We start from the raw sequence: 24,201 nt of genomic DNA, 5'->3' as shown, positions 1-24,201 counted from the left end.
TCCATGTGTTAGACACTGATAAACCATAGTCTGATTGGGAACATCTTGGTGATATATCATTCTGTTCATATTTATACATATAGGTGTGATTTAAAACATTTTTATCATGATCTGGATTAATTTGTTAAATATACCAATGCAAAAACATTTAGTACACATGAAGTTATCTGAAAATTATTTTAAAGGAACTCTAGTATCATCGTAACTAGTCAGTCTCTCTCTTTTTTTTTTTTTTTTTCTTTTTTTTTGAGATGAAGTTTCACTCTTGTTGCCCAAGCTGGAGTGCAATGGCGCAATACCAGCTCACTGCAGCCTCCACCTCCCGGGTTCAAGCGATTCTCCTGCCTCAGCCTCCTGAGTAGCTGGGATTACGGGCACGCACCACCACGCCTGGCTAATTTTTTGTATTTTTAGTAGAAATGGGGTTTCACCGTTTCTACTGGTGACCAACTGGTTTCGAACTCCTGACCTCATGTTGTCTGCCTGCCTTGGCCTCCCAAAGTGCTGGGATTACAAGGCATGAGCCACCACGCCCAGCCACTATTCAGTCTCTTATTCTAGTGATACTTTTCTTTTGCAAGTGTCAACAGAATTAAAAATAATCTTTAGTCTGCTTTGGAAAATTACTAGTAACTCACTAGATGTTGATTAATTGGAGTTTAAATTCAGCATATGTTCTAAGGTAGCAGAGTTACGTATTTGCCATCTACTTCACCTGAGTTCAGGAGAAGAGTTAACTTGAGCAACAGCTGGGAATAAAAGTATATTGTATGTTGGCACCTGTGGGTATCCCAATAGTAGGTATATGTAATAGGAAACCGCTGCTGGGGAAGATTTAGCCAGACACATACAATTAAGATTAATTGACTGGGTCATCTGAAAGCCAAAATTCAGAACCCAGTGGGCAAAGAGTGAGTCCTTTCAGAGATCTGGTAGGTCTGGAAGGCAGAAGAATTCCATGGAATCCTGGAGTTTTAGGTTGTGATACTTTATTTATGTTGAATTGAATGAGGTGACATTGCTATTAACTTTACATATGAAAGGATTTTAATGAATGTTATAGACTTGGCAGTGGCCTGGTGTCCCAAGTGGATGTTTCCTATATTTTTTCATTACTGAAAGGAGAAATCTTTGCAAAGATTTGGTTTTCCATATAGAAAAGATAACATTTTAAACACGAAGCACTTCTATTTTAAAGAGCTCAAGAAATCTGTCGGCAGAGTTCTTGTCACAGTTAAGGCAGGGGTCTGTTTCATTCTTAATCCCTGAATAAACTACATCTTCGGTGTCTGACATGGTTGATAGACACAATAGCAGATGGTTGTTTCTTTTCCTGATGGGGAAAGGAAAAGATAAACAGGATCCAATTTACTCACCAGCCTAACACTGTTGGGAATTGACACAGTCACTAGGTATAAATGATAGAGCAGGTAACATTTAAACAGGACCCAGTGGGAATTCAGTTTGGGAGTAGAAGAAAAAGTAAACAGGAGTATAGAAATTCCAGATGTAGTTTAAGTAAGAATCAAGATTAAGGTGAATTCTGAACAAGGAATAATTACAAAAGGTTTAATTAAATTTGAAATTTAAAATATGCCACCTCCACCACCTTCTTTTATGCTAATTGACTGCCTGTTAGACCACTGGTGTTTAATTGCCTGATTATTTTGAAAGTCTAAATACTTTTACTTTATCCTTGTGATCATGCAAGGAATGAGATACACACTCATTACACTAATGACAGAAAGGCTGTGTAAAGAAATTGAGGATTTGCTTGTTTAGATATTTTAGATTTGCTTGTTTAGATATTTTATCTCCTAAAGCACAGTTCTTTTTCGTAGGTTTGAAGAGACATCTTCCCAGAACTTTGTATGCGTGTGGATCTCACTTCTGGTCTTACTTTCATGGGTTATGTGTGGGTATTTTGGTTGGTGTATGATTGCACTGGAGGGGTCATTATGAAGACTCTATCGGACATATCATTGTCAAGAATTCGGCAGGACATTTCAGCCTTCTTTCAGATACGCACTGTGATAGGGTTTAAATGGAAGCGTTGGTGACCATTTATTTCTTTAAGAAATATGCAAGGTCGATGAGGCATCATAGTACTGGTGTGTAGCATTACTGCAGTTTAAAAGGAGTCTCATGTTTTTAAAACTGGTCAGTATTCTTTTTTTCCCAGATAATGTCTTTGAACCTAACAGATGATGTTCCCAAAGATATCTAGGGTTACTTGAAATGTAAGTTTGCTAACTAACTTCCACCTTTCTTCTACTCAAGGATGCAAGTGAATAAAGTATTATATGAATAAGTGTAAATCTATTTTGATTCCTTTTTGAAAAAATAAAACATTTATCAACTTTGATTTTTAAAATCTGTTGCTAGGAACAAATTGTTTTCAGTATACCTCAGGACTAATTGGGGAAATACTGCATTGAAAACCACTATTCTAGAGAAAGTTAAATGATAAAATATTAATGGCACTGGCCGGAATACTAGTTTACATTGATAGCCTAAGCAGGAAAATAACTTAGGAACATAAGTATGCTGCCTCTACCCACCGTGTGTTATGCCAGTTAGCTGCCTCTTATGTTTGTTGTTACTGTTGTTTAATTGCCTGATTATTTTGAAACCTTTCTAACTGTATCTAATCTTGCCTTTTCCTGATTTATTTTCTACAGTGGCCAAGGTGATCCTTTTTCTTTTTTAAGTAAAATTAGACATTTTATTTTGAGGTAATTTTAGATTCGCATGTAATTACAAGAAATAATGCAGAAATGCCTTCCATTTATTCAGTATACATTCATTGGAGGTGTCTGCTAGGCAATGGGGATACAAGAATGAACAAGACAAAAGGGAGAGAAACAACAGACAGTGTTCACACAATGTGAGACTTAGAGGAGAGGTCTGAGCTGGAAATTAAGAGTTCTAAGTTATCACCATTTGAAACCAGAGAGTAAATAAGATTAACTTTTTTAGAATTCTGAAAAATTAAAGGCTTTACAGCAATCTGAGGAAGTTTTACTCAAGAAAAATAGATAAATCTCGTAAGAATATGACCTTTGACCTCAGTTGGTAATATGCCTGTCAGGTGACTCAAATTTTTTGCCACACTGTGCATGCTTGTAAAATGACCACAAAGATGCTCTGATTATTGATTTGGGGGTTTTACAAATAAATTTTAGCAAGTAGGCTAATACACAAATACCGAGTCTGCAAATAGCGAGGACCAACTGTATATTCAAAGAACTAAAGGAAACTTGCCTAAAGAATTAAAGGAGGCCAGGTGAGGTGCCTCACGCCTGTAATCCCAGCACTTTGGGAGGCCAAGGTAGGAGAAACTCTTGAGACCAGCCTGAGCAACATCTACGTGTGCAACATGTAGAGACCCTATCTCTACAAAAAAAAATTTTTCTTTTTTTTTTTTTTTTTTTTTTTTTTTTTTTGAGACGGAGTCTTGCTCTGTCACCCAGGCTGGAGTGCAGTGGCCGGATCTCAGCTCACTGCAAGCTCCGCCTCCCAGGTTTACGCCATTCTCCTGCCTCAGCCTCCCGAGTAGCTGGGACTACAGGCGCCCGCCACCTCGCCCGGCTAGTTTTTTGTATTTTTTAGTAGAGGCGGGGTTTCACGGTGTTAGCCAGGATGGTCTCGATCTCCTGACCTCGTGATCCGCCCGTCTCGGCCTCCCAAAGTGCTGGGATTACAGGCTTGAGCCACCGCGCCCGGCCAAAAAATTTTTCAAATTAGCTGGATGTGGTAGTGTGCACCTGTAGTCCCAGCTACTCATGAGACTGAGGTGGGAGGATCACTTGAGCCTGGGAGGTCAAGGCTGCAGTGAGGTGTGATCACTCCATTCTGCACTCCCACCTGGGCAAGAGTGAGCCCCATCTCAAAATAAAATTGAGAAATTCCATTTCTCAAAATGAAATTCTGAAGTCAAAAAGTGCAGCAACTCAAGTTAATTCACTAGAGAAGGTCAGCGTCAAATTTGAATTAGCAGAAGAAAGAATCAGCAAACTTGTCCAGTCTGAGAAATGATAGAGCCCAAAATGCATGAAATAGCGGCAAAGAGGCAAATAAATGGACAATTCAAATATGAGAGTTGGAGACTTTAATACCCACTCTGAATAATGGGTAGAACAACTAGGCAACAAAGAAATGGAACACTTTTTTTTTTTTTTTTTTTTTTTTTTTTTGAGACGGAGTCTCGCTCAGTTGCCCAGGCTGGGGTGCAGTGGCCGGATCTCAGCTCACTGCAAGCTCCGCCTCCCGGGTTCACGCCGTTCTCCTACCTCAGCCTCCCGTGTAGCTGGGACTACAGGCGCCCGCCACCGCGCCCGGCTAAGTTTTGTATTTTTAGTAGAGACGGGGTTTCACCGTGTTAGTCAGGATGGTCTCGATCTCCTGACCTCGTGATCCGCCCATCTCGGCCTCCCAAAGTGCTGGGATTACAGGCGTGAGCCACCGCGCCCGGCCGAAATGGAACACTTAAACAACACTATAAACCAAGTGGACTGAGCAGACATCTATAGACTACCCAACAGCAGCTAAATATACATTCTTCTCAAATGCACATGGTCTATTCTCTAGGATAGACCATGTGTTAGCCCATAAAACAAATCTAAATAAATTTTAAAGGATTGAAATATATAAAGTATATTCTCTAACTACAGTAAAATAAGAAACGAATAGCAGAAGGAAATTTGGGAAATTCGCAAATAAGTGAAATTTAACTCTACCTTCCCAAATAAGCAATTAATTAAAGAAAAGAAAAAACCAAAACCAAAACCAAGATAAATTAGAAAATGACTTTTTGTTGTATTTTGTTTTGTGGTTTTTGAGACAGGGTCTCACTCTGTCCCCCAGACTGGAGTGCAGTGGCACAATCATAGGTCACTGCAGCCTTGAACTCCTGGGCTCACGTGGTCCTCCCAGTTTAGCCTCCCAAAGTATTGGGACTACAGGCATGAGCCACCACGCCCAGCCCAGAAAATACTTTGAGATGAATGATGAAACACAACATACCAATATTTATGGAGGGAAATTTATATTTGTAAAATGTTGATTTTAAAAAAGAAATGTCTTAAGCCAGTAACCTAACCATTCACCTTAAGAAACTAGAAAAAGAAGAGCAAATTAAACTGAAAGCAAGCAGAAGGAAGGAAATAATAAAGATTAGAGTATAAATAAATGAAATAGAGAATATAAAATCAATAAAGGAAAGTAATAAAGTTAGTTCTTTGAAAAGATTGACAAAATTGATATACTTTCAGTTAGACTGAACAAAAACAAAAAGAATACTCAAATCAGGAATAAAAAAGGAGACACTACCATCAACCTTACAGAAATAAAAAGGATTATAAAGGAATACTCTGAACAACTGTTTGCCAACAAATTACATTACCGGATGAAATGGACAAATTTCTAGAAAGATTAAACCACTGAGGCCGGGTGCAGAGACCCAAAGCCTATAATCCTAGCACTTTGGGAGGCCAAGGCGGATGGATCACCTGAGGCCAGGAGTTTGAGACCAGCCTAGCTAATGTGGTAAAACCCAGTCTCTACTAAAAATACAAAAAACAAATCAGCCGGGCACGGTGGCGCGTACCTGTAGTCCCAGCTACTCGAGAGGCCGAGGCAGGAGAATCACTTGAACCCGGGAGGCAGAGGTTGCAGTGAGCCGAGATTGTGCCGTTGCACTCCAGCCTGGGCAACAAAATCGAAACTCTGTCTCAAGAAAAAAAAAAAAAAAACCACACACACACACACACAGAAGCTGACTGACAGATAAATAGAAAATCCGAGTATACCTATGACTAGTAAAGAGGGTAATTTGAAAATTTCCCACATCCACAGGGTCTCACTGAACAGAACATTTACAGAAGAATTAATACCAGTCCTTCACAAAGTATTCCAAAAACAGAAAAAGAGGGAACGCTTCCCGACTTATGCTATGAAGCCAGTATTACTTTGATATTAAAACCAAACAAAGACATTGTAAGAAAGAAAACCACAGACCAGGCCAGGCACAGTGGCTCATGCCTGTAGTCCCAGTAGTTTGGAAGGCGGAGGCAGGCAGATCACTTGAGGTCAGGAGTTTGAGTCCAGCCTGGACAACATGATGAAATCCTGTCTCTACTAAAAATACAAAAATTAGCCAGGTGTGGTGACACACACCTGTAATCCCAGCTACTCAGGAAGCTGAGACAGGAGAATTGCATGAACCTAGGAGGCAGAGGTTGCAGTGAGCTGAGATCGTGCCAGTGCACTCCAACCTGGGTGACAGAGTGAGACTCTCTCCAAAAAGAGACAAAATGCCAGAATGTCCACTCATGCCACTTCTGTTCTTACTGATCTCTTTGCCTCTATATTCTCCTCACCCACTCCTGTTTTTCTGGACTGTTGAATACATCTGTAAAAACTCTTATTTAAGGCTGGGGTCTAGTGACGCATGCCTGTAATCCTAGCTCTTTAGGAGGCTTAGGTTGGGGGAACATTTGAGGCCAGGAGTTCAAGACCAGCCTCGGCAACAATATGAAACTCCATCTCTACAAAAAAATAATAAACTGGGCATGATGGTGTGCGACTGTAGTCCCAGCTACCTTGGAGGCTGAGGCAGGAGAGAGGATCACTGGTACCTAGGAGTTCGAGGCTGCAGTGAGCTGCGATCGCACCACTACACTCTAGCCTGGGCCACAGACTCCACTACACTCTAGCCCTGTCTCTTATAGTAAAAAAAACAAACGGGCCGGGTGCAGTGGCTTACGCCTGTAATCCTAGCACTTTGGAAAGTCGAGGCGAGCAGATTGCCTGAGGTCAGGAGTTCAAGACCAGCCTGGGCAACACGGTGAAACCCTGTCTATACTAAAATACAAAAAATTAGCTGGGCATGGCAGCGTATGCGTGTAGTCTAAGCTACTCAAAAGGCTGAAGCAGGAGAATTGCATGATCTCGGGAGGCGGAGGTTGCACCGAGATTGCACCACTGCACTCCAGCCTGGGCAACAGAGCAAGACTCCATCTCAAAAATAGAAAGAAAGAAAGAGAAAAATACCCAACTCCTACTTAAGTCACAACATAGCATAAGGTAAAAGAAGTAACATATAACCAGCATAGTATCCCCTTTCTTTAAAATGTGTACATATTTGCAGTAGTCACATATTAAACCCATGCTGTGTAACATGTATGTAGACATAATACTGGAAAAAAATTCACATTGTTAATACTGGTTATCATTGAGTTGTAAGATTGAAGATGATTTTTATTCTGTGTTCTGGGTTTTCTATTGTAAATATTTTTGTAATTAGCAGAAATCTAGTAAACAGTAATTAATCAAACTACGATTTCCAGTGATTTCTTTTGGATATATATACAAGTGAAAACAACAACAAAAATTGGTTTTCCCCATAAAAACCCGTGAGTAAGTTTCGGGTCCTTTAGTATTCTGTTACCATTGGCCTGCATGATAATTTTGTGGAAATCAGCCAAAAGTACCCTAACCCTCTAACACCACCTTCATATGGTTGCCTTTCAAAGTTCTTCCGTCTTCTGAGGGCAAAAGCCTTATTAGGGCTTGACAAGTGGACTGAATTTCAGCTCCCAGTAACTCCCTTGGCTGGTTAGTTTTGTGCCATGCAAAACTGTACAACTCTGTGACATGGCCTTATTCAGTCTGTCTATCCCCCAGTGTGTGATTTAGCTCTATCCTAAGTCTCTCAACTTGTTTAGCCTTTCATTCACGGAGTGTCATCTGCGTGACATCACTCATTGCCGTTACATCAGATAACCTTTTCCCTCCTCACATGCCACAGTTACTCTCACATTAATTAGTTTGCTCATTCTGGCTTTTTATTTTTGGGCTACACTCTCCCCTGTCCATCTAGACCCTGCTATCTCCCCAATAATTATTTTCCTTGGAATCTTTGTGGCTTACTTCAGTCAATGTTACTCTTCCTGTCTTCAGTCTTCTGTCCCATTTATTCTTCATGTTATTTATCTTATAGTTATCTTTCATTCTGACAAGTAGTTATTGATGTTCATTCATGGGCCTGGCACTATTGTAGGCACTGAAGATAAGTGGGGAAAGAAACAGACTTCTGCCCTTAAGGAACTTATATTTTAGTGGTAAAATAGATAGTAAGCATACTTGATTATTTGAAACACGTTTGGTTTGTTTTACCAGCTATAGAATTGTTAGCCCCAGGACTAGAAATTATATTTAAGAACAAAAAATTGTTCTAGTATCTAAGTATAAGATGTTACCTAGATACTCATTGAAACTCTCAGAAGCTTGTGGATGACCTTCATTTTAATTTACCTTAGCTGTGAAGTATTTTCTTGCATATATTTGTTTTTTAGTGTGGTCTTAGCTATTTATTGCAAAAGATTGAGGACAAGTAGTATAATGATATTTTGTTAGTGAGGTGTTATCTCATTTTAATTTACATGAATTTTTTCAGTTATTTATTTACTTTTATTTATCGTATCTTTTTTCCTCTATATTCAAGAAGGTACAGGTATTTGGGGCATAATACTGAGATTCTCTTCAAGTCAAAGGATGTTAACTGAGTGCTTGTTGTGTGAATATCCTAAAACAGGTGCCAAGGGGGATAAAAGTATAAAATAAGATCTAGTACCTGCTTTCAAGGAATTTAGAGTCTATAAGGAGGAACAGATAACAGATATGGAAAAAAAACTCTGGCTTCAGTTTTTCTCATTTGTAAAATTGATCAGATGTCTCATTTAGTTAAATGAAAGTGGAAAATAAGTCTAGAGTGATATTTATTTCTGTTATTACCTCAGATAAGTGGGCACAAGACAAATGAGCTCTTGAATTGGAAGCTTATACGAAGCCCCCACTGTATACTAGTTCCACCTTCACAATAGAAACCTTGATGGAAGCAAAACAGTCAAGTTAATAGATAATGAAAATGTGTGTGTGAGATACCAAGCTTCGGAGTTATGAAGCTCTTGATCAGAAATTTCATTATCAAGCATACTGGTGTATTTTAAAATGCCAGGTAAACAGCAATATTAAGAGCTAATTAAAAGAATGTTAAAAAAAAAAAGAATGTTAATATTTGCTGAAAATGCATAATTGGAGAAAGTTAAAGTTAAGTTTAATCTGAGACATTGGTAGAGAAAGTTAAGCTTTGCTTGTTTAGGCCAGTGCAGGAGCATGTTTACCAACAATCCCTGTGGTAACTTAGAAGGCACGGAGATAATGATAATAGAAAAACAGAAGTACTGGCCAGGCGCGGTGGCTCACGCCTATAATCCCAGCACTTTGGGAGGCCGAGGCGGGTGGATCATGAGGTCAGGAGATCGAGACCATCCTGGCTAACATGTTGAAACTCTGTCTCTACTAAAAATATTAAACAATTAGCCGGGCATGGTGTCGTAATCCCAGCTACTCAGGAGGCTGAGACAGGAGAATCACTTGAACCTGGGAGGCAGAGGTTGCAGTGAGCCGCGATCACGCCACTGCAGTCCAGCCTGGGCAACAGAGCAAGACTCCATCTCAAAAAAGAAGAAGAAGAAAAAAAAAGAAAGTAAAACAGAAGTGCTTCTACTCCTAGCAACTCTCAAGACTTGATGCTCCCACAGTATTGCTGGGTTACCCACAACAATACTGAAATACTTTATTTCTGTTTCTTCAATGCCATGCTCACTCTTATTTAGGCCACTGCATGTGTTTTTCTTCTTGTTCTGGAGTATCTTTTGCAGTTCACTCTCCCTTTCCCATGGCTTATTCCTATTCATTCCCACTCATCTTAGGTGCCACTTTACCCGGAAAGTCTTTTTTGGTTCCCAAATTTGGGTTAGAGTCTTCTTACCAAAGGTATTTTTAAAATACTGTATACTCTCTCATTGTAGCTATTTAATTCTTAGTAACTGCTTCCTTACTAATAACCCTGACTAGACTGTGATATCCATTAGGGCAAAAATTAGATTGGCTTGCATCTCCAGTACTTCGCACAGTGCAGGTATTTAGCAAATGGCACTGCTTTGCTAGGCACATACATTTTGATATGGCTATTTTTCTTCTTACAGGGTTTTGTTTACAGGGGATTTGGGATATTATTTATAGAGCTGTGCTCTTGTCCTCGAGTTTATAGTCTAGCTGGAGAGCCAAAGTGAAAGTACATAAAAAAGTAAAATAATAGGGCCAGGGCGTTGGCTCACACCTGTAATCCCAACACTTTGAAAGGCTGAGGCAGGAGGGATCACTTGAGGCCAGGAGTTTGAGACCAGCCTGGGCAGCATAGTGAGAGCTCATCTCTAAAAAAAAAAAAAAAAAAGCTGGGTGGGGTGGTACACACTTGTGGTCACAGCTACTTGAGAAACTGAGGCAAGAGGATATCTTGAGCCCAGGAGAGTGGAGACTTCAATGAGCCATGATTACCCTAACTGCACTGCAGCCTAAGCAACAGAGTAAGACACTGTCTTAAAAAAAACACACACACACACACACAAAAAATAATAAAAGGTAAAGGCCAGTATGAGTAGGTTAAATGTTGGCCCAAGGCAGAATAAATATCCCAATTTAAACATTTTCAATTTAAAAATGAACTTTTGACTCATTTTTTATTTGTGAAATAGAAATATTGCCTGCCTTGCCAGTCTTATAGATTTGTCATGTTGACGTATGACAAAAAACGAGATAATACAGTAAAATTTATTTGAAAAAATAAAAAAAGTTCTAGAAATAAGTGCTACAAAGGAGAAATTTGAGTGTTTGACAGCGATCCAAATAACATGACCTCAGAAGTTAGGAAACGATTCTGTAAGAAAATAACATTTGAGCTGAGCTTTAAAAAAAGCCTTTCTGCACCTACCTGAAGATATGACTAAAATTAGAGCCTTAGAACCACCCCCTTGTAACTACATAGCACTCTGGAGGAGTTGAGCTGTTTACCTCATTTGCTCTGATGCAAAAAAAAAGAATGAGAAAGGGTCTTTTAAAGTCTAGTTCACTTGTTTTATACTCTTTTTCAGTGTAGGAAAGGAGCCCCAGAAAAATTTGACTGATTTGTCTAGAGGGTTTTTGTTTGTTTTTTTTATGATTTAAGTCGTGTAAATGAAAAGATGTATTTCTAAAAAGGGTTTTGATGGTCTGAAAAACCCATTAATACACTAGAAATTTTCCTTCTATGAAAAAATGATGTTAATGTAGCGTTTGTATTTAAAACAGTTCCTGAACTGGCCTCCTTTAGCCCCACTGACAGTGAGGATAAGCCATATGTTTTACTATCTGTAACCAGAGTGACCCAGCTGTGGTCATAGATACTAGGGGAAGACAGGAACAGGAAAGAAAAAAAAGATAATAATACTTCAGGTAAAAATAATCTGAGATTATTGTATATAATTTGAATCATCTATATGGTAGCAATGTTCGTAAGTAATTTTTTTAAAATGCAAAAATGTTTCTATCTATATTGAGACTGTAGTAGAACTTCCTTATAGTGTCTGTTCCCTTCTTTAATGTTTTCTTATGTGAAATATTCATGCCAGAAGACTCATTCATTAGCAGGAGAAAATTATGTCCCTAATTTTTGCCTCATCAAGAAGTTTCACATTATATAACAAAGTTTACTGAAAAGTCACCATTTTCTTTTTGACTTAGTCATCTCATTTTTGATAGATTGCAAAGGTCGACTGCAAGGAAGTACTAGACATCATTTGTAATCTGGAATCTGAGGGGCAGGATAACACAGCATTTGTTCTTTGTACGACTTACCTTACCCAGCAGCTCCAAACTGCAAGTGTATATTGTTCTTGGTAAGTATATTTAGTTTTACACTCTTTATTTGTTAGCACATAGTATATAGCATTTAGGGTTTATGTAAAATGTTAATTTGTTTCTAATTTAAAACCTAGCATGAACTGTGAATAGCTTCTTGCTTCCACACAAAATCATTTAATTAAAAATATCATTGGTTTAATCTAGTCAAGAAAGGGTAAAATATTCCTCTTGATTATCCCATAAAGGGTTGTCTGTTAACTCCAATATATGTCTTCTATCTTGAAGATAAAATTTTGTCAATATGAAACAAACCTGTGTTAGATTGTTTTTCTTTTCATTTTTTTAGTATCTTCTGGGTAGTCCTTCCCATTCTTATTTGGGAACCCACAGATGAAAAGGATCAAATTATCTAGGTTTCTAGGTCAAACTAGCACTAAAAAAGAAATTCATTTGAATAGTAATCTCTTTTGCAACTTTGGAACTATATAGTTGAATTGCATTATTTTGGTTTTAATTCAATTTATATCTTGTTTGCCTACAGAATACTTAGTTGCTAAAAAGGAAACAGTAAGTGTATCCATGGTTCTTTCATTCTAACTGTATTGAATCTATTTAGGCCAAAGGGACAAACCTGATACACAGGAAACCTCTAAAATGTAAGACTCTCTGTCAGTAAGTATCAGATTAGTGGTATGGATAATGCTATAGGAGATCAGAGAGAGGTGCTCACTGTATACCAGAGTATTAAAGGTGTCAGGGAGGAAGTAATATTTGAGATTTAATTCTAAGAATGGGTTGGATTTGCATTATCTTGATTAGAAGAACTCTATTTCAGAACCTAAGGATGGCTTAAAATTGGAAATGAGCATTTTGTTTATAGGAAAACCTAGTAAAGCCTTTTGTGTACTTCAGCCCTCATTGATCTCCCTCTGGATCGTCTGTCTATTTTAATAGTTTTATGGTTAATACTGTTGTATGTTACTATATTTCTTTTTGTTTATTATTTTATGTAGAAATTTGTGTGCTGTAATCTCACCCAGTCCTCATAAATAATCATTGCACAGGTGAGGCAGTTGGGGGATCATAGGGACCAGAGAAAACCTGTAATTGTCCATGGTCTCAAAGCTAAAGTGGTAGAGCTGAGATTCAAGCCCAGGTCTTAAACTTCTAATCTAGTGCTTTTCTTCTGTATACGTGTTTTCTTGGCATAGGCCAAAATTCAAATTGTAGTTTTTTGCCACCAAATCCACTATGCCAGAGTTATACCTCCTGTGAGAAAGGAGATAGTGAGATGGGGACTTAAATATAATTTCTTTATGATGAAAAAAGTACCTACCATTATAGCTAGGTTTTCAGTACAAATAATAAATTAAATCGTATATGGAATGTGTTACAGATTGTGTTTAAAATTTTTCTCCCCTTCTTTAGTCGCCCACCATTCACTCTTCCAGAGCTGTTAGTGGCTCTAGGATTAATGCTGTTCTTCTATAGCAGGAAGGGATTAATAGAGATTTCCCTTTGTGGCCTCCTCAGGAGCCATAATGAGTAAAGGAAAGAAAATCTTAGTCATTTCACACTTTGTTAAAATTAAGCTTCTTTCAAGCAATTCAAGGAGAAATCACAGCTTGTTTTTGTTTTTGTTTTTGAGACCGAGTCTTGCTCTGTCACCCAGGCTGGAGTGCAGTGGTGTGATCTCAGCTCACTGCAACCTCCGCCTCCTGAGTAGCTGGGATTACAGGTGCAGGCCGCCATGCCCAGCTAATTTTTGTATTTTTGGTAGAGACTGGGTTTACCATGTTGGTCAGGCTGGTCTCGAACTCCTGACCTCATGATATCTACCCGCCTCAGCCTACCAAAGTGCTAGGGTTATAGGCATGAGCCACCGCGCCTAGCCACATCTTTTTTTTTTTTTTAACCCTTCCATTGTTTTTGAAAGCTTTTTTTTTTTGGTAGTGGGATGCTGGAGTTAGAATATTAGAATAACATAAAACGTTGAATTTTGGCCAGGCATGGCTCACACCTGTAATCTCAGCACTTTGGGAGGCCGAGGTCGGTGGGTCACCTGAGGTCAGGAGTTCAAGACCAGCCTGACCAACATGGTGAAACCCCATCTCTACTAAAAATACAAAAATTAGCCATGCATGGGTGGCAGGCGTCTGTAATTCCAGCTACTCAGGAGACTGAGGCACCAGAATCGCTTGAACCTGGGAGGTGGAGGTTGCAGTAAGCTGAGGTCATGCCAGCTCAGGAGACAAGAGCAACTCCGTCTCAAAAAAACCACAAAAAACTTTGAATTTTACTAAGGAAAATTAATCACAGGAATTCTGTTCAAATGAGATAGATTATTTTGTTATGCTTGAGGTAGTGGGACATAAGGAGTATTTGTTTAAAAAAAAACTTTTAAGTGGCATTTTGGATAAGAGAGATATCAGTATTTTTTAAATGTGGCAATAAAGTTGAAATACAAAGTAATAAAAGTAGTCATGCTTATTTTTAAACACATATGCTAGAATTTGTTTCTTGGGAGTATCATTCTTGAGTGTAGTTACCATGAAGATAATATTTGAAATGTAAACTATGTAGCTATCGGCCGGGTGCAGTAGCTCACGCCTGTAATCCCAGCAATTTGGGAGGCTAAGGTGGGTGGATCATTTGAGGTCAGGAGTTTGAGACCAGCCTGGCCAACATGGTGAAAATCCATCTCTACTTAAAATACAAAAATGAGCCGGGCATGGTGGCGTGCGCCTGTAATCCCAGCTACCCTGGAGGCTGAGGCAAGAGAATTGCTGGAACTCGGGAGGCAGAGGTTGCAGTGAGCCAAGATCATGCCACTGTACTCCAGCCTGGGCGACAGAGCAAGACTCTGTTTCAAAAAAAAAAAAAAAGCCAGATGGTACTGGTGCACACCTATAATCCCAGCTACTCAGGAGGCTGAGGCAGGACAATTGCTTGAGCCTGGGAGGTGGAGGTTGTGGTGAGCCAAGATCACAACACTGCACTCCAGTCTGGGTGACACAGTGAGACCCTGTCTCAAAAAACAAAACAAAACAAAAACAAAAACCTATGTAACTGTCACTCAGAACATTTTTTATTCTTTTAGAAATTTCCCTCAGAGACATTTACAAACCACAGTAAAAAGTAAAAATGTTTTAAACTTTGCAGCAGTTATTGTTTAACTTACTTATTAATATTGACCCCAAAAGATTTTTGACTGTTGGAGAAAATTAAAGAAGTACTAGAAGAGGCCAGGCTCGGTGGCTCACGCCTGTAATCCCAGCACTTTGGGAGGCCGAGGCGGGCGGATCATGAGGTCAGGAGATCGAGACCATCCTAGCTAATACGGTGAAACCCGTCTCTACTAAAAATACAAAAAATTAGCTGGGCATGGTGGCGGGTGCCTGTAGTCCCAGCACTCGGGAGGCTGAGGCAGGAGAATGGCGTGAACCCGGGAGGCGGAGCTTCCAGTAAGCCGAGATCGTGCCACTGCACTCTAGCCTGGGCGACGGAGGAAGACTCCATCTCAAAAAAAAAAAAGAAGTACTAGAGGAGTAAGCTCCCTGTAGATGCCTCTCAGTGGTAATATAATTGGAATAGCCATGCATTTGAAAAAGGTGACCATTTTGAGTGAGGTGATGTATTATATAGAGAGAGGTGTAATTACTGCAGCCATTTTAAAGTCATAAAGTTGAACTTTGAACCTCCACCGTAAGCCTTCATTGAGTATTTGATAGACTGGCCTTTGCTTTCTGTAATGTGTCTGAGCTTAAATTTTGTGTTACACATTTGTGTTTCTTCAGATGTAGTTACATGTCTGTTCTGCCCCAACTAGACTGATATACCAACCAATATGTTGTTTAATTCACAGTTGTGTCCTCAGTAACTGGCGAAAACTAGCATATGTGTTTTATTTAACAGAATTTTGTGGGAGAGAAAAGAGGTCATGGGGGTCAATTACTATTGTATTAGCTTAAAAACTTTTTTTCTGTAATAGCCTTTTTTAGGGGATGATCATCCCTTGATTCCACAGTTTTATTTACTTCATTCCTAAAATACCTAAATTCTGAATCTCAGTGTAACATGTTAACTGGACTTCATGGGCTTCTTGCTATGTAGAAACACAGAGTAATGTTTGTATGCATATATGTATGTATGTATTTATTTTTGAGACAGAGTCTCGCTCTTGTCACCCAGGCTTCAGTGCAGTGGTGCAATCTCAGCTCACTGCAGCCTCCGCCTCCCGGGTTTAAGCGATTCTCTGCCTCAGCTTCCCGAGTAGCTGGGATTACAGGTGCCAGCCACCACACCCGGCTAATTTTTTGTATTTTTAGTAGAGACGGGGTTTTACCATGTGGGCCAGGCTGGTCTCAATCTCCTGACCTCAGCTGAGCCACCACGCTGGCCAAAACACAGAGTAATTTAAAGTTCTTGCTTAGTAGCTAAATTCCTACCAAAATGTGTTTCTTGCTGTTAACAGAGCTAAATTTCTTTTCCAATTTTTATAAATTTATATATAACTTGTTGAAATGAGCTAGGTAATGGGCAAAACCGTGGGCACAGTAGATCATCTCAACATTGGAAGCATACATACAATGGAATCATTTTCCATGATTTTCAATGGTTGGCTTTTTTAAAAAAGTCACATTATTGTAGTAATTGAAGAAGAACTTATCCTAGTACATGTTTGATCTATCAGGCTGTCGGTTACTATTGGATGTTGGTTTCATTGTTCCAGTGTACAGATTTGAATGGATGATTGAAGTGACATCTTGCATCCTCATGAGTAATATACTGGCTGTCATGGTTTCAGGCATGTTTATATATTTAGATGGGTAATCATTTTATATCGATTTATAACTATGCAAATATTTTTACAAAATACACCATAAATGCCCGTTTTTGATCATGCTTATTTGGAGTTACATACTTGGAGCCTGAAATATTTAATTTGGAATACCAAGCCCTGGACATTCTGACTTACTCTTTTAAAAGTTATTTGAGTGGCCGGGCATGGTGGTTTACGCGTGTAATCCCAGCATTTTGGGAGGCCGGCGCTGGTGGATCATGAGTTCTGGAGTTCAAGACCAACCTGACCAAGGTGCTGAAACCCCTTCTCTACTAAAAATACAAAAATTAGCCGGTCATGCTGGCAGGCACCTGTAATCCCAGCTACTAGGGAGGCTGAGGCAGGAAAATCGCTTGAACCTGGGTGGCAGAGGTTGCAGTAAGTTGAGATCGCACCACTGCACTCCAGCCTGGGTGACAGAGCAAGACTCCATCTGGGGGGCAAAAATTATTTGAGCCTGTAATCCCAGTACTCTGGGAAGCTGAAGTGGGTGGATCTCTTGAGGTCAGGAGTTCGAGACCAGCCTGGACAGCATGGTGAAACCCCATCTTTACTAAAATTACGTAAATTAGCCAGGCATAGTGGCATGTGCCTGTAGTCCCCAGCTACTCAGGAGGCTGAGGAAGGAGAATTGCTTGAACCAGGGAGGTGGAGGTTGCAGTGAGCCGAGATCGCACCACTGGCTAGGCTTTTTTTGTTTGGTTGGTTTTAGGGTCTTACTGTGTTGCCCAGGCTGGTCTTGAACTCCTAGCCTCAAATAATCCTCTGCTGAGGTTATAGGCATGAGCCACTATGCCCAGCCCTTTAGTAAATTTTAGATAGTTGACATCGTTTACTCGTGTATATCTTTATAATCAGGATTTACTGACTTTGATAATTTTTGTTCTGTTCAAATAGGACAGATTTCACATACATATGACAGATTACAAAAGTTTTTATTACTTAACATGCTTAAATCTGAATAAAGTAATTGTGTGTTTAAAATGAACAGTTATCCCAGCTTGCCTGGCTGGTGGCTATTTTCACAGCTGGCCTATCTCAATTTTCACTTCTTGTGGTTAGGAAAGTGGCACTAGCCAAATAAAGGCAATTTTTTTTTTTTTTTTTTTTTTTTTTTTTTTGGAGACAGAGTCTCGCTCTGTCGCCCAGGCTGGAGTGCAGTGGCGCGATCTCAGCTCACTGCAAGCTCTGCCTCCCAGGTTCATGTCATTCTCCTGCCTCAGCCTCCCGAGTAGCTGGGACTACAGGCACCCACCAGCACACCTGGCTAATTTTTTTGTATTTTTAGTAGAGACGGGATTTTACCATATTAGCCAGGATGGTCTCGATCTCCTGACCTCATGATCCGCCCGCTTCGGCCTCCCAAAGTGCTGGGATTACAGGCGTGAGCCACTGCGCCCAGCCCCAGAAAGGCAAATATTTAAAGGCATTTTAAATTAATTGTATTTGTTATAGCTCAAATTTGCCATCCTATTAAGCTTCATTAATTTGTCCTTTTTTTTTTTTTTTTTTTGAGATGGAGTCTTGCTGTGTCATCCGGGCTGGAGCATAGTGGCGCAATCTCGGCTCACTGCAGCCTCCACCTCGACCAATCATTTATCTTTTGAGACACCATATATTCATTTCAATCTTTGAAGCAAGTTTTATAACTACTTAACAATTTCACCTTATGCTGGGCACAGTGGCTTATGCCTGTAATCCCAGAACTTTGGGAGGCAGAGGCAGGTGGATCACCTGAGGTTGGGAGTTTGAGACCAGCTTGACCAACATGGAGAAACCCCATCTCTACTAAAAACACAAAATTATCCGGGCGTGGTGGCACATGCCTGTAATCCCAGCTACTTGGGAGGCTGAGGCAGGAGAATTGCTTAAACCTGGGAGGCTGAAGTTGCGGTGAGCCAAGATCTGCCATTGCACTCCAGCCTGGGCAATGAGAGCAAAGCTCCGTCTGAAAAAAAAAAAAAAAAAAACACCTCACCTTACAAGAGCCCCAGTTACCTCTTTAGAAATATAAGAAAATAAATTATGTTAAATATATTTACTTTAAATTACATGTTTCCATTTCTTTCTTTTTTTTTTTTTTTTTTTTGAGACGGAGTCTCGCTCTGTAGCCCAGGCTGGAGTGCAGTGGCCGGATTTCAGCTCACTGCAAGCTCCGCCTCCCGGGTTCACGCCATTCTCCGGCCTCAGCCTCCCGAGTAGCTGGGACTACAGGCGCCCGCCACCTCGCCCGGCTAGTTTTTTGTATTTCTTAGTAGAGACGGGGTTTCACCGTGTTATCCAGGATGGTCTCGATCTCCTGACCTCGTGATCCACCCGTCTCGGCCTCCCAAAGTGCTGGGATTACAGGCTTGAGCCACCGCGCCCGGCCACATGTTTCCATTTCTTAAGCTTTGGATTTGTAGCCAACTTTCTGGGAGACAGTCTGTGTTCATAGCAATATAGGATATCAGTGTTTTTAAATTGGCTTATGAAAATAATACAGATTTTTAAATGAAATTTAATTGGTATCCATTGATTTACTTAAAAGAGCCACATTTTTTAAGTGATAGCATTCTTTTTAGTTTAGGTGTGTTTTTTTTGTTTTTTTGTTTTTTTTTCTTTTGAGACGGAGTCTTGCTCTGTCGCCTAGGCTGGAGTGCATTGGCGCTATCTTGGCTCACTGCAACCTCCACCTCCTGGGTTTGAGCGATTCTCCTGTTCTCAGCCTCCCAAGTAGCTGGGATTACAGGCGTCCACCACCACGCTCAGCTAAGTTTTATATTTTTAGTAGAGAGGAGGTTTCACCATGTTGGCCAGCCCGGTTTCGAACTCCTTACCTCAAGTGATCTGTCCCCCTTCACCTCCCAAAATGTTAGGATTACAGGTGTGAGCCACGTGCCATGCCTAGCCTCTTTTAGTTTTGCTATTAGAAGTGATAACATTCTTTTTAGTTTCACTATTAGCTTTCCTTGCATTCACATTTTACATTCTCATTAGCATTTCTATCCTTGGCATTTTTGAGTTTCTAATGCTTTTTTGCTTGAGTGTTTTATTCATTAAATGTTTTTGTTTAATTTATTATTTTCAAGCTTTCCTTTTGTTGCCATGATAAATCTTTGTGAGATTCCTGTATTTTAGCCATTTCCAAAAAGTGCCATTTTACTTATTTCACTGGAAGTATTTAAACATTCCAAACTACAGGCTCTAAGTAGCATCCTGATATTTCAGATCTGGAAAGGGCCCTTAAGATCACTGTATAGAAGTGTACAATTAGAGTATCCATTTGCTGTATATATATTTCGTTGTTAGTTTAGTGATGTCTGATTATCTCTGCCCATTAGGACAGGGCTTAATTCAATCAGTATAATAATTATCAGTGTGAAGGATAAAACCTTTTAGAACAACATGGGATCTAAATAAGTTTTTTTAAAATGTCACCGTAAAGGAAGTAGTGTTTTGTTTTTATTTTTCCCCCCAAACACAAGAGAAGTCAGGGAATCATTATGGAGGATTCTTAACATTTTTACCAGTTTGGGAGAAAGCAGTGGTGAATATAGATAGTTTTTAATCTAGTTTTTGTTTTCTCTACTGTCAGCTTTCTACAGATCAAAAAATTGGGTTGCCGGGGGCAGGGTAGCAAATACCAGTTACTTTAAATGTTTTACCATGATCTTCTTTTTTTATAGGGAACTGACTCTCTTTTGGAGTAAACTGCAAAGAAGAATTGACCCTTCTTTAGATACTTTTTTGGAGCGCTGTCGTCAGTTTGGTGTCATAGCTAAAACGCAGCAGCATTTATTTTGCCTCATTAGAGTTATACAAACTGAAGTGAGTACTTTATGCCTTCTCTGCTAACTGTAGCTGGAGGAAAGAAATGAGTGAGAAGATAATGTCTCAGGAAATTCCCTTTAGATAAAGGAAGATAAGAAATAATGGGTTTTAATAAGATTAATGGAATTGACCACATCTGACTGCTTCTCCAGATTGACTTCCTATAATTAATCAGAAACAAATTGATGGCCAAACAAGTTAGGTGATTATTATTTCTAATTACTGTGAATGAAGTTGTGTCTCCTGTCACATTAAGAACATTTTAAGAGGCCAGGCACAGTGACTCAAGCCTGTAATCCCAGCACTTTGGGAGGCCGAGACAGGTGGATCACTTGAGCTCAGGAGTTCGAGAACAGCCTGGCCAACCTGGTGAAACCCTGTCTCTACTAAAAATACAGAAATTAGCCGGGCATGGTGGCGGGCGCCTGTAATCCGAGCTACTTTGGAGGCTGAGGCAGGAGAATCGCTTGAACAGGGAAGGCGGAGATTGTGGTGAGCTAAGATTGCACCACTGCACTCTAGCCTAGGCGATAGAGTGAGACTTGGTCTTTAAAAAAAAAAAAAAAAAAAGAACATTTCAAGGTAACTATAGAACTTGCCCGTTTAAACAATTACTTCATAATTGGCCATTAGAACATTTTGTTTTGTTTAAATCTTTAATAAAGGTACTAATTTTCTATTGTTGAATAACATATCACAAAAATGAATATTAAAACAATGTCCATTTTTATTAGTTCAGTTTTATAAATCAGAAATCCAGCACAATGTGGCAGGATTCTCTTCTAAGACTATCACATTGGCTAAAATGTAGTTGGCTAGGCTAAGTTCTTATCAGAAGCTCTGTGGAAAATCCACTTCAAAGCTTGTTCTTATCATTGACGGATTTCAGTTCCTGTGATTGTAGGACTAAGGTTTCTGTTTTCTGGCTGGCTGCCAGTCAGGGTCTGTTCTCAGGTCCTAGAAAGCTACACTCAGTCTTTGCGTCTATTTTCAAGCAGCAAGGGTGCAACAAGTTGGTGCTTGAAACCTGACATCCTCCATCTCTGACTTTAGTTTTCAGTTTTTGGTTAAGACAGGTCTCACTCTGTCACCCAGGCGTAGTGCAGTGGTGTGATCATAGCTCATACAACCTCAAACTCCTTGACTCAAGCAGTTCTCCCGTCTCAGCCTCCAGAGTAGCTGAGACTATAGGCGTGTAGTTTTTTTCTTTTTTGGTGGGGAGCAGGGGCAGTAGATATAGGGTCTTGCTTTGTTGCCCAGACTGATTCTCAACTCCTGGCCTCAAGCAATTCTCCCACCTCAGCCTTCCAAAGTGCTGGGATTATAGGTGTAAGCTGCCACACCTGTCCGCTTGAACCTGGGAGGCAGAGGTTGCAATGAGCCGAGATCACACCATGGCACTGCAGCCTGGGCGACAGAGTGAGACTCTGTCTCAAAAACAAAAAAACAAACAAACAAAAAAAAGAAGCAAAGGTTAAATGACTTGGCTACATCCTATGTGCGCTTTCATCAATATGCCAAGTCACTCTTGATCCCTCACCTTCCTAGTTTAAGACCCACCAATTTCTTCAAAATTCAGCTCCACATTCCATATCTTGATTCAAATTTATTCACTACTCCTTTTAGTAACTTTTTGGCCTATCTCTTCAGAATATATAATGGTATTTCTGGTTACTTTTCTTTGAAAAGTGTTGTTAGTGATTTTTCAAATGTTACCATCCCAACCAGATTAGGCTGTTGAAGAAAGAATGGCCATTCTTTGCTGTCCACCTCACAGTCTTCCAAAAGGAGTTAATAACTTGTGGAGAAACTGAATTATTTTAAAATTTGGCTGACTTTCCCCAAGTCCTCTCTGCTTTTTTTTTTTTTTTTTTTTTTTTTTTTTTTTTTGAGACGGAGTCTTGCTCTGTTGCCCAGGCTGGAGTGCAGTGGCGCGATCTCGGCTCACTGCAAGCTCCGCCTCCCGGGTTCACGCCATTCTCCGGCCTCAGCCTCCCGAGTAGCTGGGACTACAGGCGCCCGCCACCTCGCCCGGCTAATTTTTTGTATTTTTAGTAGAGACGGGGTTTCACCGTGGTCTCGATCTCCTGACCTTGTGATCCGCCCGCCTCGGCCTCCCATAGTGCTGGGATTACAGGCGTGAGCCACCGCGCCCGGCCGTCCTCTCTGCTTTTACTTAACAAATGATAAACTTATATCACAGCATCCTAATAAGAGACCCATGGTCTAGTCCTGTGGAGCCACTGAAGCAACATGGCCTCTTTACTTGGACTACATTCCAAATGAGAGGGAGAAACTTCTATATTCTTTCGGCCACTACTGTTGTGGGATGTCTGCCATTCATAACAGAACCAGATCCTAGCTGATACAGGCTAAGTAATGCCTCTCTTTCAAAAAAGCTAGTCTCAGCTCGTCTGAAAGGTAGAGAGTTATCTCAATTGATTGTTCACAGTCAGTTACAGACTGAACTCTGTTCTACTCTTTCTCCCCTTCTCACTATTACACTTGACTAGTTTTAAAGGAAAAAATGTTGGAGTCTCGGTTTGCAAGGGCTTCTACACTCACTCACTCCCTTTCCACCTACCAGTCCACATCTCTTCTACTCTTCAGGCCAAATTTTTATTTTATTTATTTTATTATTTTATTTTTTTGTTTTTTTTGGAGACGAAGTCTCACTCTATTGCCCAGGCCGGCATGCAGTGGCATGATCTTGGTTCACTGCAACCTCCGCTTCCCAGGCTCAAGGGATTCTCAATGCCTCAGCCTCCCGAGTAGCTGGGACTTTGGGCCTGCATCACCATGCGTGGCTAATTTTTTGTATTTTTATTAGAGATGGGGTTTTGCCATGTTGGCCATGGTGGTCTTAAAACTCCATGCCTCAAGTGATGTGCCTAGCTCGGTCTCCCAAAGTGCTGGGATTACAGGTGTGAACCACCATGCCTGGCCTAAATGCTTTTAAGTCCTTGCTCGTCTGCTCACTAGTTGATGACACTGGGCAACTTAACCTTCTGAGTGTTGGGGATTTTTTGTCTATAAAATGAGGATATGTGCAAAAAAGTTTATTTCAAATAAGTGCCTAGGTTGTAGTAGGGGTTCTGTAAATCAATGACAGTGATTTCTTTGTGTTCCCAGCATTTAGAATGAATGATGCCCAACACGGAATTAAATGCCTGGCAAATTGTTGACTGATTTAAACAGTGGAATTTACTCCGTTATTTTACATCGTATTCTGTTGAACAGTTACAATGTGCTAGCGTTACTATTTCATCTTTATAACCTTAGAAGGAGGAAAATCTGGTATTACCATTACTGTTATCATTTTACCAATAAGGAAACTGAAGTTTAGAGGTTGAGAACCTGTCACTTGTTGTGAAGCTGGGGTTCAAAGGCAGTCAAAGTCTGATTCTAAAGTCTCTGCTCTTAGCAGTGCGTTTTAAGCCACTCAGACATATCTTGCTTTTCTTTTTTCATGTCATTTTCGCATTTCAGCCTCTCAGATAAAAAGAGTTATCTTGTATGTACCAAGCTTTTATCACATATGACCAGGTCGTCCTAATTTTAAACTAGTTTCTGAGAACCTGCTGCCATAGCAAGATTTTCTGATTTCTTTTTTCTCCCTGGAAAGCTGAGATTCAGTACACCTGTGATGGTGACTATAAATTACTAAATTCTTTCAGGAGGAAATGGAGAGGATCATTTATTTTATCTTTGAAGTTTTGAAAAATCCAAGTGTTCATGATACAGAGAATTTTTTTTTTTTTTTTTTTTTGAGACTGAGTCTCGCTCTGTCGCCCAGGCTG

The 24,201-nt window shown here is 40.0% G+C and overlaps 1 protein-coding gene across 6 annotated transcripts in view; it reads left to right on the top strand.

Moving 5' to 3' along the window:
- RLF (RLF zinc finger) overlaps positions 1–24,201 on the top strand; it is an 80,861-nt gene that overhangs the window by 50,556 nt on the left and 6,104 nt on the right. For 4 of the 6 annotated variants that reach the window (XM_074011174.1, XM_005543842.4, XM_005543843.4 and 1 more), the window contains 2 exons: positions 11,644–11,780; positions 20,257–20,398. The exons of 1 other annotated variant lie outside the window; for it this stretch is intronic. In XM_074011174.1, coding sequence (XP_073867275.1) covers positions 11,644–11,780; positions 20,257–20,398 — 279 coding nt within the window. The remainder of the gene's footprint in view (positions 1–11,643; positions 11,781–20,256; positions 20,399–24,201) is intronic. One more of the 6 variants, XM_074011181.1, reaches the window with a different exon arrangement.

The sequence above is a fragment of the Macaca fascicularis genome, chromosome 1, assembly GCF_037993035.2.
Source record: "Macaca fascicularis isolate 582-1 chromosome 1, T2T-MFA8v1.1".
NCBI classification, from domain to species: domain Eukaryota; kingdom Metazoa; phylum Chordata; class Mammalia; order Primates; family Cercopithecidae; genus Macaca; species Macaca fascicularis.
The sequence above is the reverse complement of the archived record's forward strand: the minus strand, read 5'-3'. Positions and strand labels throughout refer to the sequence as shown.